Below are 12,446 nucleotides of genomic sequence, written 5' to 3'. Positions count from 1 at the left end.
AGCATTAGTTGGCATCAGCTTCTTATTGAGGATGCAAGCGTGCCACAAATATCTGTTTTTGATCTATTTCATTACAAACTGAGCAGGGCAGCATCAAGGTCATGCCCTGCCTATCCAGATATCTGTATTTTCATACTTCCTCGCTCCACAGTACTCGCTTGTAGAGGCATTTACACATATGCTGGTGCTAAACATTGTCGACTGAGGAATTCTGCAAAAACTAAGTACAAAGATTCATATACAAATTGATAGACGTTGATGGAGTAGACTGGATGATATGCAATAAAAATTTGTACATACATTTTTACCCCTGTGAGGGCCCAATTGACATAGTGAGAATACAAAAAGTGAGAATAAACCGCACCTGCAATAACATTGCTATTCAGAAAAATGAGACTGAAGAATGGCGTGTCTGCACTAAAGTTAAAGTTGGCGGCAAGTACTCAGTACTAGTGTAACCTGGCACTTTTCGTGTAATACTGGCAGGTGCTGCGCATCTCAAGCAATGAAGAGGGACGTTCAAGAGAAAACACTCATCTGTGTAGGCAGTATACGGGTACTTAATTGGACGGGACATTGCGCCTGCCATACGGTATGGCACATCAGTTAAAGGAAGACTTTTCAGCACATTTCAGATTCAATGTGAGCTGGTGCGCAACTCAACGCAGTGCAACCATTCTGCATCAGTTGCCAGCCTAATGGGTCCATATTAGACGCGTTTATTTTTCAATAAAGTAGGAAAGATATTGAAGTTAAATTGTTTGAATCGAGGTGACTATTGGTGGATCAAAATATGGAAGGATATTCGGACATTTCTTCGCGTTCATTTCACTGGGCACTGGTCATAAGACTGGCTAAGCACTGAAAGTGTGGGTGGCATATACGGTCTGATTTGCGCAAGCCTGTAGTGGTCGAGATGCTTTTAATACCCATCCATTGCGATGCTCATAAAATGACAGGTGTGAGCGCGATCGTATTCTTAATTGTGTTGTCTCTGAAGCTATAACAGGTGTCATTAGCGTATTCTATGAGCTGCGTACTACATTTTAAAAAATTCATTAATATACACGCATTAATGTGCGAAGACAGGCAGCCACTAGCGAACAACCTACTTATAAAAAGGTCAAAGACGGCCATTGCAAAGCGAAGTTCAATACCTTTTGACGTCAGCTATATGAAAAGCACCTCGGGTTGTCTTCCCCCACAGCACGACATGATAAACTTTTGTCGCTTTACCCAGTTGTACTAAGTAAGGGCGTATATTAACGAAATATCAGAAGAAATTTAAGCGGCCGCAGGTCGGAACACGGATGAGTTCGCCATGACGGCTGTCACAGTTCACCGGCAAATCCGACGCGTCACTGCGTGAAAGTCGGTCCACCAGAAGAGACTGCAGGGATGTCAGACTTCGCCAAGGATATTTACCGAGGTTCACAGGCAGCGATGCAGCTGCCTTTGTCAATCCTGGGATACAGCGGGCTAACTAGTCATCCTTAAACTTGTATCCGCCACCTGCACCGTGAAATTGACTCACATTCACCTATTGCCACTGTACATATCATCATCATCAGCCTATATTTAGGCCCACTGCAGGACGAAGTTATATATTCAGGACATATATGACTTGCTTATAAGTTGGAAATTACGCGACAATCGAGCATTATCTTGTCGTGCAGGCTTTTTTTTCTTGGCAAAATGGCACGATCCAGAGCGCAATAAAAGCAATTATGTTTTCGACCCTTATGCATACGCAATCAGAACGCCCAGAATGTTTATAATTATTTTCGATTCCCTGCAAGAGCATGCTTGCTTTTTGTCGGTTAAATCAACGTTACCTTCAGCACCTAACTAAAGAGCCCTAATCCAGCAGCACCGCCATAAAAGGTTTTGTGCCTGACGCTGACATTTTTGAACAAAACGTCGCCAATATTTTTCCGAACTCACGACACACGAGCCTAATTGGTCACAAGACATACGGCCTTGCTTTTATTAGGTCACACCAAAATCGCGGAATCAAGTAATCTCAAAGCGGCGTCACTTTGCCATTCGTCAACCATCCTAACCATATTTGCCCATGTTGTACATGTTTCGTCCCAGTCTCTAACGCCGTCGTGTGCTTTCGCTATATACGTATGACCAACTAGCTCTATTTAAGATACTGCTAACCATATTTCATTCCTCGAAGAGCTGTCTTTATCGCATTCGGCGCTGATACTGTCCGCTAACTGATGGCATCGAAGCCGCTTTACCCCCCTCCCCTACTTTATCCCTCGACAAACAGCCATCCACTCTTCACTCCACACTGTGGTGCAGCGCAGTGAGCGGCGAATACCTTAGCCCATAGTACTTAGTAATTCATGGCGCTTAGATGCTGAAATTTGCGCAGATCTCCGCGGATTTGTTAGTGAAAACGTACATAAGTGCGCGCAGGGACGGCGCCTATACGTACAGAAAACCTGGTCTCCACCGCATGCGAGTGGATCGCAAGGGAATTCCTTGGCGTTCGGAGCCACGCGTGCGCCCGGAAAGGCGTACATGATCCAACAGCGGCCCAGGCACTGGCTGCACTCGGTGCTCAGTACGCTGTTCGTGCAGTGAGGGCTCTGCGTCAGCGACGACAAGGCTCGTCAGTACACGGCCGCGGCGCGATATGCTATTGCAGGACGTAATCGTATATACAAAGCTCACCTCTCGCAGGCAGCTGGTGGGGTCGCAGTACTTCCAGGCTCCTTCTTCGAACGGCGCTAGCCGCTCCGCGAGCTGATGCAGCTTGCGGCACACGGGACCCCCTGTGTGAAACGGCCTCGCGGTGACGTTCGCGAAAGCTTTCATTGCCTCTAACGGCCAATTTCCACCTGCTCTCTGTCTGGCATTATCTGGATCTCTTCAACAAGAAACGCGTCTTGTGGTCGGATTCAAACCGGCGTCCGCCAGAGCAGTAGCCGAACGAATTTATGGAGCAAGTGAATAAGGACCTTACCACTTTATTTCGCTTGTGCCAGCTATTGCTTTGTCGCATAGCAACAATTTGCTTATAAAAGCGAGAGCGTGGCAATTTACCCCACACATCCTTCGTGGGCTTGGCCCTTAGAGACTTTGTGTCTAACCTATACAAAGTCAAAGAGCGCCCAGTTAGACAAGACTGAAAACCAAAGAGGAGGCAAACGGGCACAGGTGCCCGGCATAGACGCCACTCCTTTCGATCACCTGCTGAAAATTCATTTTAACGCGTTAAGGGCCCCGTGTCGCAGAAAATCCGGCGCCGGCAACCGGCGTCGGCGTGCGATGTCAGCGAGTAGCGGAGAAAATCATCCCCAACCACGCAGGCCCTCCGAATATATTTAGGTACATGTATATGCCCCGCCTTCTTAAATGGCATGCGGTATATGCGGGTTATATTGCCACACCATTCTATCATTAATGCTGCTTCATACCTTGTCTTGCATTCTTGGCAAAGCTATTCCTCGGAATTTTGAGAATGACGATCCACAAACAAATGTCATGAAACAAAACACCCACAGCGCATGCCTTTTATGTTAAATCTTCTCAGACTGAAATATTAAAAGTACGAAACAAAAACGGAAACCTGAAAATTATGCAATTTTTTTGGCGCGACTGTGCAATATCTCCGGGATCGCCCTACGCAAAAGGCCGCGTTCCTACCAGAAAGCTCGCCTTCGTGCATAGCGTTCGCCGCCAGTGTTTCCCGGTAATTACAGTTGCTTACGCTGCAGTTGTCGGGAAGCGTGAGAAGCAGTCAGGGATCTTTGAATGTTATCGCGTTCCACTCTTAAAAGCGAAGCTTAAGCGACCTCCAAATTTTTTTTTGTTACATTTCGTACATCACCATCATTATAACGTCTTTGTGTTCGTTGGTGATACATCGTGGATATACTAACAGCGCAATACAAAGGTCGTATAGATAGGGGGAACACAGGAACACAAAGCCGTGTGCATGCTGCTCCCCCGTCTTCTTTTTATTGTTTTTCGCTGTTAGTACATCTACCACATACTTAGAGATAACAGCAATACACACGTGGAAATAGTTTAGTTGCTATCTTATACTCAGTCTTACCGAGTCTATAATTCCGGACCTCCTGCCCCAACCCTCAGATATGCTTAGGAACAAAAGTAACCGTTTCGAGTGCGCTGCTGCTGCCAAAAGACACCAGCAGGCACTTCAGAAACTATCACGATTTGAATCTCCACTGGGCTCGCTGCGGTGCCTCATTGGCTATGACATTTTGCTTCTGAACTCAAGGTCGTGAGTTGGATTTCAGGCCGCGGCGGCCACATCCCCATGGGGGCGGAATGCAAGAAAAGCCCGCGAACCGCGATTTCTCTGCACGTTTGAAAACACCGCGGGTGCTCAAAATTATTCCGGCGTCTTCCTCTACGTCGTCCCTTGTAGCCTGCTGTGCATCTTCGGGACGGTAAACCCCACAGCTTTAATCACGTTAAACCACTGGCGCCGATATCAAAGGAGCAGACCTCCCACGTGACCACATTCTGGCGGCGCCAGCAACCATGCGATCTTGCCGCTCTTTCTTCCGGCACACTCCGCGAATGATAGCCAACTTTGCCACACATGGCCACGTCAGAAGTGTCTTAACGTTGTTACAAGCCTGAATACGTTAATTAGCGCTTGCGATTCTTAGGTGAAACCGTGGCGCGTAACACTTGTACACAAATCGTGGCGCCTACAAGGGGGATAGCAGTTACATCTCGCTTTTTGTCACGCTACAAAAATCTAAGATATTGACATACTCTGAACGCGCTGGCCGTTGAAAGCTTCCGGCTGCATGGATGCGGAGGCGGAGGAGCCAGGCTGCTGCTGCTGGTGCACCTCGATTGGGCTGCACACAATCTTGGTGCGGTTTTGGGTGCGAAGGTACTGGCACCGGTAGCGGACGACCCGGCGCCCCTGGGCCCCGGCGGCCGCCTCTGGCTGCCCAAGCAGCAGCAGCAGAAGGACTGCTACCGCCAGCTGCAGCAGAACGGCGCACCGCATCGTCGGCGTCTTCGTCTTCGCAACTCCGTGAAGAGGCGGGCACGTGCTCCTCAGAGAAAGGACGCGTGTTTACTCGCCACCTCAAGAACGAGCGAAAAAAAGAATTAAGGTGATTGTTGCAACTTAAACAAGAGTACTGACATGACATTCTTGACTTATCGTGCTTTGTATCTGTTGTGGATAGGGCGCTATCGCTATTATACAGGGTGACCCAAGTAACTTTAGCCAAACTTTAAAAAAATGTCGCAGTTTCACCCGAAAGGCGAAGCATCAATTGCGATAGCAAATTAGTAGAGAGCTATAAGGAGTAGGGATAGTAGTTTTATCGGCTGCATAAACTTGACACATTCGCTTACTAACTGAATTAACAAGCGTGGTGTCAGCGCGCACAAGCAAACATGAATAGACTCGATGACTGCAGACAACCACTGTCAAAACGGGGGCGTGGAGGAGCGAAATGGCAGGAATCCCTCAAGAGCAGCAATCTTCAAATTCAACTCCAGGCTGTCCAGAGGGCCCACGACATCGCGACGGGACTTGGTCTCCCGGTCCCATCGTGGGCGGAGCCACCGACTTAATCTGGGGGAGCCTTCGGCTCGCCTAGATCTCAGTTCCTCAGGACTCAAATAAAGTTCTCGTCATGTCATGGGGGAGCGCGGCCGCTGCAGCGAGCGAAGGTTCGTGCGGTCTATCGCTTCAACGTAAACTGAGCGGCGTACGCACAGCGCATACAAAGGTCAGAGCCTTCTATTCTTCTATATCGCTTTCAAGATACGGTGCGCGCGACAACACCGACAGCCGGCACAGGCGCGAAGTACAAGAACGCATTTGTTGGCAGAGAAGAAGCCGCCCCCCCTCTCTCTCTCCCGCGCTGCCTTCCCGCTTCGCTCCTTTCGCGTGGGAGATTGCGTCGCCAGTTACCCTTGCGGACGGTTGCAAGATAAGCATTTGGTGCCGTACCACAGCGTCGCCCCCCCCCCCCCCCCGGCCTCCCTCCCTCCCATACCCCCACGGCCTTTCGTTTTCTCTCCGCTGTGCGTTTGCTCTCCGTAAAGGCGCGCGTCCCCCGCGCGCTTTCACTCGCACATACGGCGCGCGGCGACAATGTTACCACCCTTGGACTTTATACGGAACCTCACGGCGACGGCGACGCCGACGGCAGAAACCCACTTGAAGTGTCCATATAATTGCTATCGCAATAAAACATGCGAATGACACGTAACTGGGCAGAAGCAAGGTAATGTTGTTTGCCGCCGCTTGGAGTTACTCGGATTATTAAATGCGAAGCATTTCTTGGCGAGCATTTGCCACTCTAACATATCTATCTATCTATCTATCTATCTATCTATCTATCTATCTATCTATCTATCTATCTATCTATCTAGCCGCCTACGTCTCGGTGCTCTCATGGTCGTTTCGTTAACTAGGTACGTACCAAAATAGGCGCATAGTATGACAAGAGTGTATGACGAACATAACTGATAGGTCATGACATGACTGTCATGACATGCGTGCCATGTGGATCATGAAACAGCCGCCTACGTCTTGGTATTCTCGTGGTCGTTTTGTTAACTTGGCAAGTACCAAAATTGGCGTAGTATGACAAGAGTGTATGACGAACATAAATGATAGGTCATGACATGAACATCATGACATGCGTGTCATGTAGGTCATGAAACAGCCGCCTGAAAGGACAATAACCCAGCGAAAAAAGATTAACACTCAAAAACCCCTGAAATGTGTTCGGACGTGAGTACAAATAGAAGGAAACACTAAAGGATGGTGGTAGAAGTCATAGTTATGAACATGACTCAGCAGACATGACCATGACTCAGCGAAAAAAGATTAACACTTAAAAACCACTGAACGGGTTCTGATGTGGGCACTAAGTGAAAGAAACACTAAACAATGATTGTAGAAGACGTAGTCATGAGCATGAGTCAGCAAAAATGTCAATGACTCAGGGAAAAAGGATTAACACTCAAAAACCACTGAAATGAGTTGTGACGCGGGTACTAAGTGAAGGAAACACTTAAGGGTGGTGGTGGAAGTCACAGTCATGACCATGACTCAGCAAAAATGACAATAACTCCGCGATAAAAGAATAACACTAAAAAACCAAAGAAATGGGTTCGGATGTGGTACTACGAGTAAGTGAAGCAAAAAGGCTGAAGGTTGATGGTTAAAGGCATGACTGAGGCTTTCGCCTTAAGGTCTTTTAGGCGTTGCTAAAGGGACTCCTGAGGACTCATGAGATGCGTGTCATATAGGCCATGAAACAGCCACCTATGTTTTGGTGCTCTCATGGTCGTTTCATTAACTTGGTAGGCTCCCCGCACACTGCTTCGCATAACATCGATTCCCACAGGGCGTGGGACCTGCCGGCTTTCTTTTTTTTTTGCATTCCGCCTAATAACATAATCAGTCTTAATTAATTAATCAACTTCTCAAATATTATAATTAGATAAAAGAGTGTCAATGAGAGCATTGTAGAGCAACATGAAAAACAGCTTTCTGTTGCTCAATACGTGCTACATAAAAATGTTTTGCGAGCGTTAGAAAAGCCCGAGAAATTGCCACGCGACTGGCCGTTCGAGGGACTTTTTATGCTAAGTTTCATCTCGATTGTATTTATTAATTATGCCAGGGCTGAGGGCTATATTTTGCGCCGCTCGTGAAACGCACTTGTAACGCGCAGGAGCATTTTAATACTTCAATTATTGCAAACGCCACAATAAACTCACACACTTTGAACTTTGTCTACCTGTAACCCATAACGTGATCTTTTTCCTAAATTTAACCAAAGTGACTGGTTTACGTAACTGAGGATGCCGGGGAAAACAACTATAGAAACTCGTATAACCCACAATAATATGGAAAAAAAACGAGAGTTCAGATATTATTAACAACGCCTATAATTAAGCCATAAACGTTAAAGCTACGCCACGCATTGCACTTCGCATTGCCCCAATTTTCACCAAGTTCGAACTCGGCGTCATGGACATTGTTTTTAGAACTATGGGAAACCATAGCGGATAACAGCGGTATGATACTCTGTAACGCTTCATTAGGCAATCTGCTACAAAAGCTGTATTAACCTACACAGATTAAACATTTATTGTACGTCACCACCAACAAGCGTCCTATCTTAACGAAATATGAAAAAAGTGCCGCACAGAGTTCACCGAGGAGACCAAGAAAACCAAGTACGCGCCGCGTATAACTCGCAAAAATTGCGAGGGAACAAGTGTTCAGTTATTATTTTCAAAACACGCAATTAACTTACACACTTCAAGCTTTTGGTACGCTTCATCCATAGCATAGCCTTCACTTTATCTTATAAAATTGCTGCCGTTTTCGGTCCCTCCAGAGGAGCGAAAAACTTAGTAACCATTTCTTTTAACACCTAGCTTAAACAGGCCGAAAAGGAGGCTTTGGCCGTTTTTATTTAGCTTTAAGTACCCCCCCACACTTTACAATTTCCCGAATAACATTTCCCACAATTCCGCAAAATATTAAATTCATGAGTGACCTAGTTTTTTTCAGAAAAAGCGTGAAAACAGGGAATAACGGCTTTCAGTACATCTATCCACATTAACAGCTTCGCTGTAATATCAAGCAGTGGATACAACAACGCTGTCTGTAAAGGAAACTTCAAACATACTTGTGGTCGTGGAATACCATACCAACCACCGTCTGTCCTACGATTGTATCCGTGTTCTTTTTTTTTTTTGGCAAGCGTTTTTGTTTGGCTAACGTTAGCTGGGAGCCACGGGTATAAGCTATATAATATGGCATACTCTTACCTAGAGGCACATGAACTCAAAGTTTGCTTTATAGAATTTCGAAGCTGTAGCTGCTAAATTAATGTGGATTAAAACATTATGAGCTTTCAGATTCTTTAAAGGGGGACTTTAAGATATATAAACTTGGATAAGGCGGCGCGCGTTCTACTCCGGCTGCCGCTGCATACGGCGCGGCCGCGCGGCCGCCGTATCTTGAAAGCGATTTGCAACGTGGCCAAAGTGCGCCGAGTGCTGGTAGCTTCGTGTGCACTGTGCTTTCGACGCTTAGTTCGCGTTGAAGCGAGGGGCAGCACGAATGTCATTTCCCACGTTGATGCCGCCGCGCTTCCTCGCTCTAGCGTTTTGACAGCGAGTTTCCACGGTCATCGAGTGAGATGTGTTCATATTTGCTAGTGCACGCGTGACTCCGTGCTTGTTAATTTAGTTAGTAAGCGAATATTTGCAAGCTTATACGGCCGATGAAACTAATATCTTTACTTCGTCTAGCTGTCTACTAATTTGCTATCGCAATCGACGCTTCGCCTTTCGGGCGAAACTGCGACTTTTCTTTTTTGTTCTTACAAGACATCGTGAAAAACGATAAGGAAATTTCTTGTATATTAACAACTCTCGTGCATACTTTCTAAATTTTATTAGACTGTAGCCTCTGCATTCCCTGCCTGGTATGAAGGTTTTTTTTTTTTTCAAATTGATATGTTCAATTCAAGAGAAAGTCTGAGTTCGTGAGATTTGTGGGCTAAGACCTTTCTGGGTCTAATTGAGTAAGTCCGAGTAAGCCCGACTGAGAATTTTTCTTGAGTCCGACTGAGCCCGGCTGAGTAGTATTTTCGTGAGCCTCAGTCCGAGTGAGCCCAGCCGAGTATAGATCTGGTGAGTTTGTATGAGTGATCCTGGATGATTATAGTTCTGATGAGTGCCCGAGTGATCCCGGCTACGTAAAATTTCTGCGAGTCCGAGAGAGCTCCAAGCAAAATAAGTTATCTCTGAGTCTGAGTGAGCTGCATTTATTTTGCCGACCTATGGTGAAGCGCCTATAAGGAAAGCAGGTTAGCATGCTTTGAAAATAAGAATGACACTAGACAATCAGTGTTGTAAACTAAGCTCGTGGGTCAAGCAAATTGTTTATTTGAAAATGTAGAGAACGGAATGTAAGAGTAGGATGGTAGCCTTTTAAGCGTGAGGGTGAGGGAAGGCGGGTAAAGCTTTTTTGTACTGAGGCGCGCGCGCAGTGAGCAGCAGCCGACGGAGCAACGCACCCCCTCCCCTCCCTCTCCGTCGCCTCGCCCCCATGCCTTGCGCGCAATAGACCGCGAGCTTCGGGCCTGACTTCCTCCCTCGCGCGCGCTACATTATTGAACCGCGATTGCCGGCTCACCCTCGTACGCTTTCACTCGCATGCACAGCACACGGCGCGCGGCGACGACTTTAGCGCCATTGGACTTTATACGGAACCTCACGGCAACGGCGTCGCCGACGGCAGAAATGCGCTTGGGGTGTCCATATAATTGCTATCGCAATAAAATGAGGGAATTTGCCCCCCTCTGATGACGGCTCCCTACTACCAACTCGAGTGCACCGTATAGGCGCGACACCCGCGCTCCTCTTCCAGCTCGCGGCAAGGTCCAGAGCAGTGTTGAACGTTGGGTGCCCGTGTTGCAGTGATGACATGTTTAATTTGATCTCTCTCTCTCTCTCTCGCGCGCGCGGTCACAAAAAAGTCACAGGCCTGCGCGGCACACGCAGCTCAGTCACAGCGTAAGCTGGTCGAGCGGCTCAAGAGAAGCTCCAATTTGGGCACCACGCACAACAGGGTCTTCGCAGCATACTGTTTGCCTCGTTTTGACGAGAACGATCTGAACTGTCCGCCCAGCGTCGACGGCGAGCTGCCGCTTGTAATGCTCTCTGCACAGCAGTCTGCTGAGCCCGATCAAGCCTTACAACTGTAACTTACATCTCGGGCACCCTGCATTTGCAGGCACCTTAACTAGATGGCGCCACTATACTGGCGGAGGCTCGGCAGCTCGGAATCGCGTTGATTGCGCGCCTCGTCTGAATCGCATCTTGTCGTCTGCGCCTGCGCACGCTGCATTTGCAGGCGCCTTACCTAGATGGCACCACCATACGGGCGGAGGCTCGGGTCGTCTGCCCCTGCGCGTTTGCCTTATAGGGCATTTTTCCGCTGCCCGATAGCAAGCGCTTGCGTGGCTCAGTGGTAAAGTATCTGGCTCCCACGCAGCGGGCGCGAATTGGATCCCGGCGGGAATCGGGTACTTTTTTCGCATTTGCGGCGATAGCGGTTACGGCGCCGTATACCGGCGGCGGCATCATCGCGAACCGAAACGGCTATTGGAATGAGCCTATAACAGCTTACACTGTAAAATGCGCGTGCGTCAAGCCTTTCGAAGAGACACGTGCTGCCCTCACGTGGAGAAAGAACCAGACAAAAGGCGCGGTGCACGTGCTCTAGCTGATGGAAATGAAAACACACGCTTGAACTGGTGTGATACAATTGCCCCCTTCTTTTCTGAAATTGGCCGTCACATCCCTTATTTCACCTGGCAAGGAAGATCGCACTTCACTGGGCATGGCAAGCACAAAAGAAACATGTCTGTCTGTGCAGTTATTAGTTTCACAATGAACTGTTCTCCACCAATACGGCATGGATGTAAGCTCCGATAGAAAAAGCTGATTTCTATTGAATTCCAGGCATGGAAGATTGCATTTTCATTCCTCCATGATTTATGGGACTTCCTTTTAGGTCTAGTTCGTATAAACTCCTAAGATTCCAACGACCCTTTGTTGAATCGTAGATATTCTTTCAAAACACTCGCGACATCGTCAAGGGGCACAATAATTGCATGAGGCACAATACAAAAACACAAACTCTGCCATCAAATAAGAAGTAACCCTACACCATGAGAAACAAGAAGTTTGAAAATAATGCGATACTTGAGAGCAAGATCTGAAGTGAAGGCGCGAAAACGACGACGGACGAAGAGAGAGCACACACACACAGGGCGCCTCGTTTTCGCGCCTTCACTTCAGATAATGCTTAACCAACACGCCCAACTATCCATCCTAACGTTGAGAGCAAGGTTTTGCAGAGCCTCTTTTTATAAGGTTAATGTTAAACATAATAATATGATGTTATGCAATCACCAAAATGATTTAAATACAATGAACTCAATAAAAAAGTTAAATTTTCGTTAAATGTGGGTATTATTTTTGCATAGGCGTTCTACTTCAAAAAAAAATGACAGACAGTGGATATTTTAAAATGTTAAATATAAACTATTCAACTCAATGACAAAAAAGGGATATTGGAATTCTGCAAAATACACCCTTTAAAGCATCTAAAGTGAACAGCATATACATATTATGAGGCTCTAGAATAAATCAATATATTTTTAGAGATTTATGCAAAACGTGACTTAAATAACTTCATTCAATTTCTTTCAAATCACCTCTGGGAGTTATCTAAATGATGCATAAGCATTCACTACTAATCACCTGCTGTTTCGTCGTAGTAAGCTGCTGTGTTTGGCATAATAGAGAGAAACACCACGAAGGAATCGTGAAACAGAGAAGCGCGGTTGCAACACCGAAATGTCAACTGAAACCAGCATGAG

General features: G+C 46.9%; 1 protein-coding gene across 1 annotated transcript; it reads right to left on the bottom strand.

The window, feature by feature from the left end:
- Positions 1–116: 116 nt before the first annotated feature.
- LOC119456806 (uncharacterized) lies at positions 117–5,248 on the bottom strand. Its single transcript, XM_037718624.2, has 4 exons — positions 4,768–5,248; positions 2,689–2,789; positions 2,450–2,603; positions 117–1,512 (listed from the first exon to the last, which is right to left on the bottom strand). The coding sequence occupies exons 1-4, from the start codon at positions 5,009–5,011 to the stop codon at positions 1,484–1,486; spliced, it is 528 nt and encodes a 175-aa protein (XP_037574552.1). The 5' UTR covers positions 5,012–5,248; the 3' UTR covers positions 117–1,483.
- Positions 5,249–12,446: the final 7,198 nt, after the last annotated feature.

Source organism: Dermacentor silvarum, chromosome 6 (genome assembly GCF_013339745.2).
Source record: "Dermacentor silvarum isolate Dsil-2018 chromosome 6, BIME_Dsil_1.4, whole genome shotgun sequence".
NCBI classification, from domain to species: domain Eukaryota; kingdom Metazoa; phylum Arthropoda; class Arachnida; order Ixodida; family Ixodidae; genus Dermacentor; species Dermacentor silvarum.
Note: the sequence above shows the minus strand (reverse complement) of the source record. Positions and strands in the feature narration are given on the sequence as shown.

Bases quoted from the DNA above. Each gene is read 5' to 3' on its own strand.
- LOC119456806 (XM_037718624.2), bottom strand. From the start codon at position 5,011: ATGCGGTGCGCCGTTCTGCTGCAGCTGGCGGTAGCAGTCCTTCTGCTG. The intron at 2,790-4,767 runs GTATGTCAATAT...CGTTTCACACAG, and splicing joins CAACGGCCAGCGCGTTCAGA to GGGGTCCCGTGTGCCGCAAG. The intron at 1,513-2,449 runs GTACGTATAGGC...TTCACGGTGCAG, and splicing joins CGGTGGAGACCAGGTTTTCT to GTGGCGGATACAAGTTTAAG.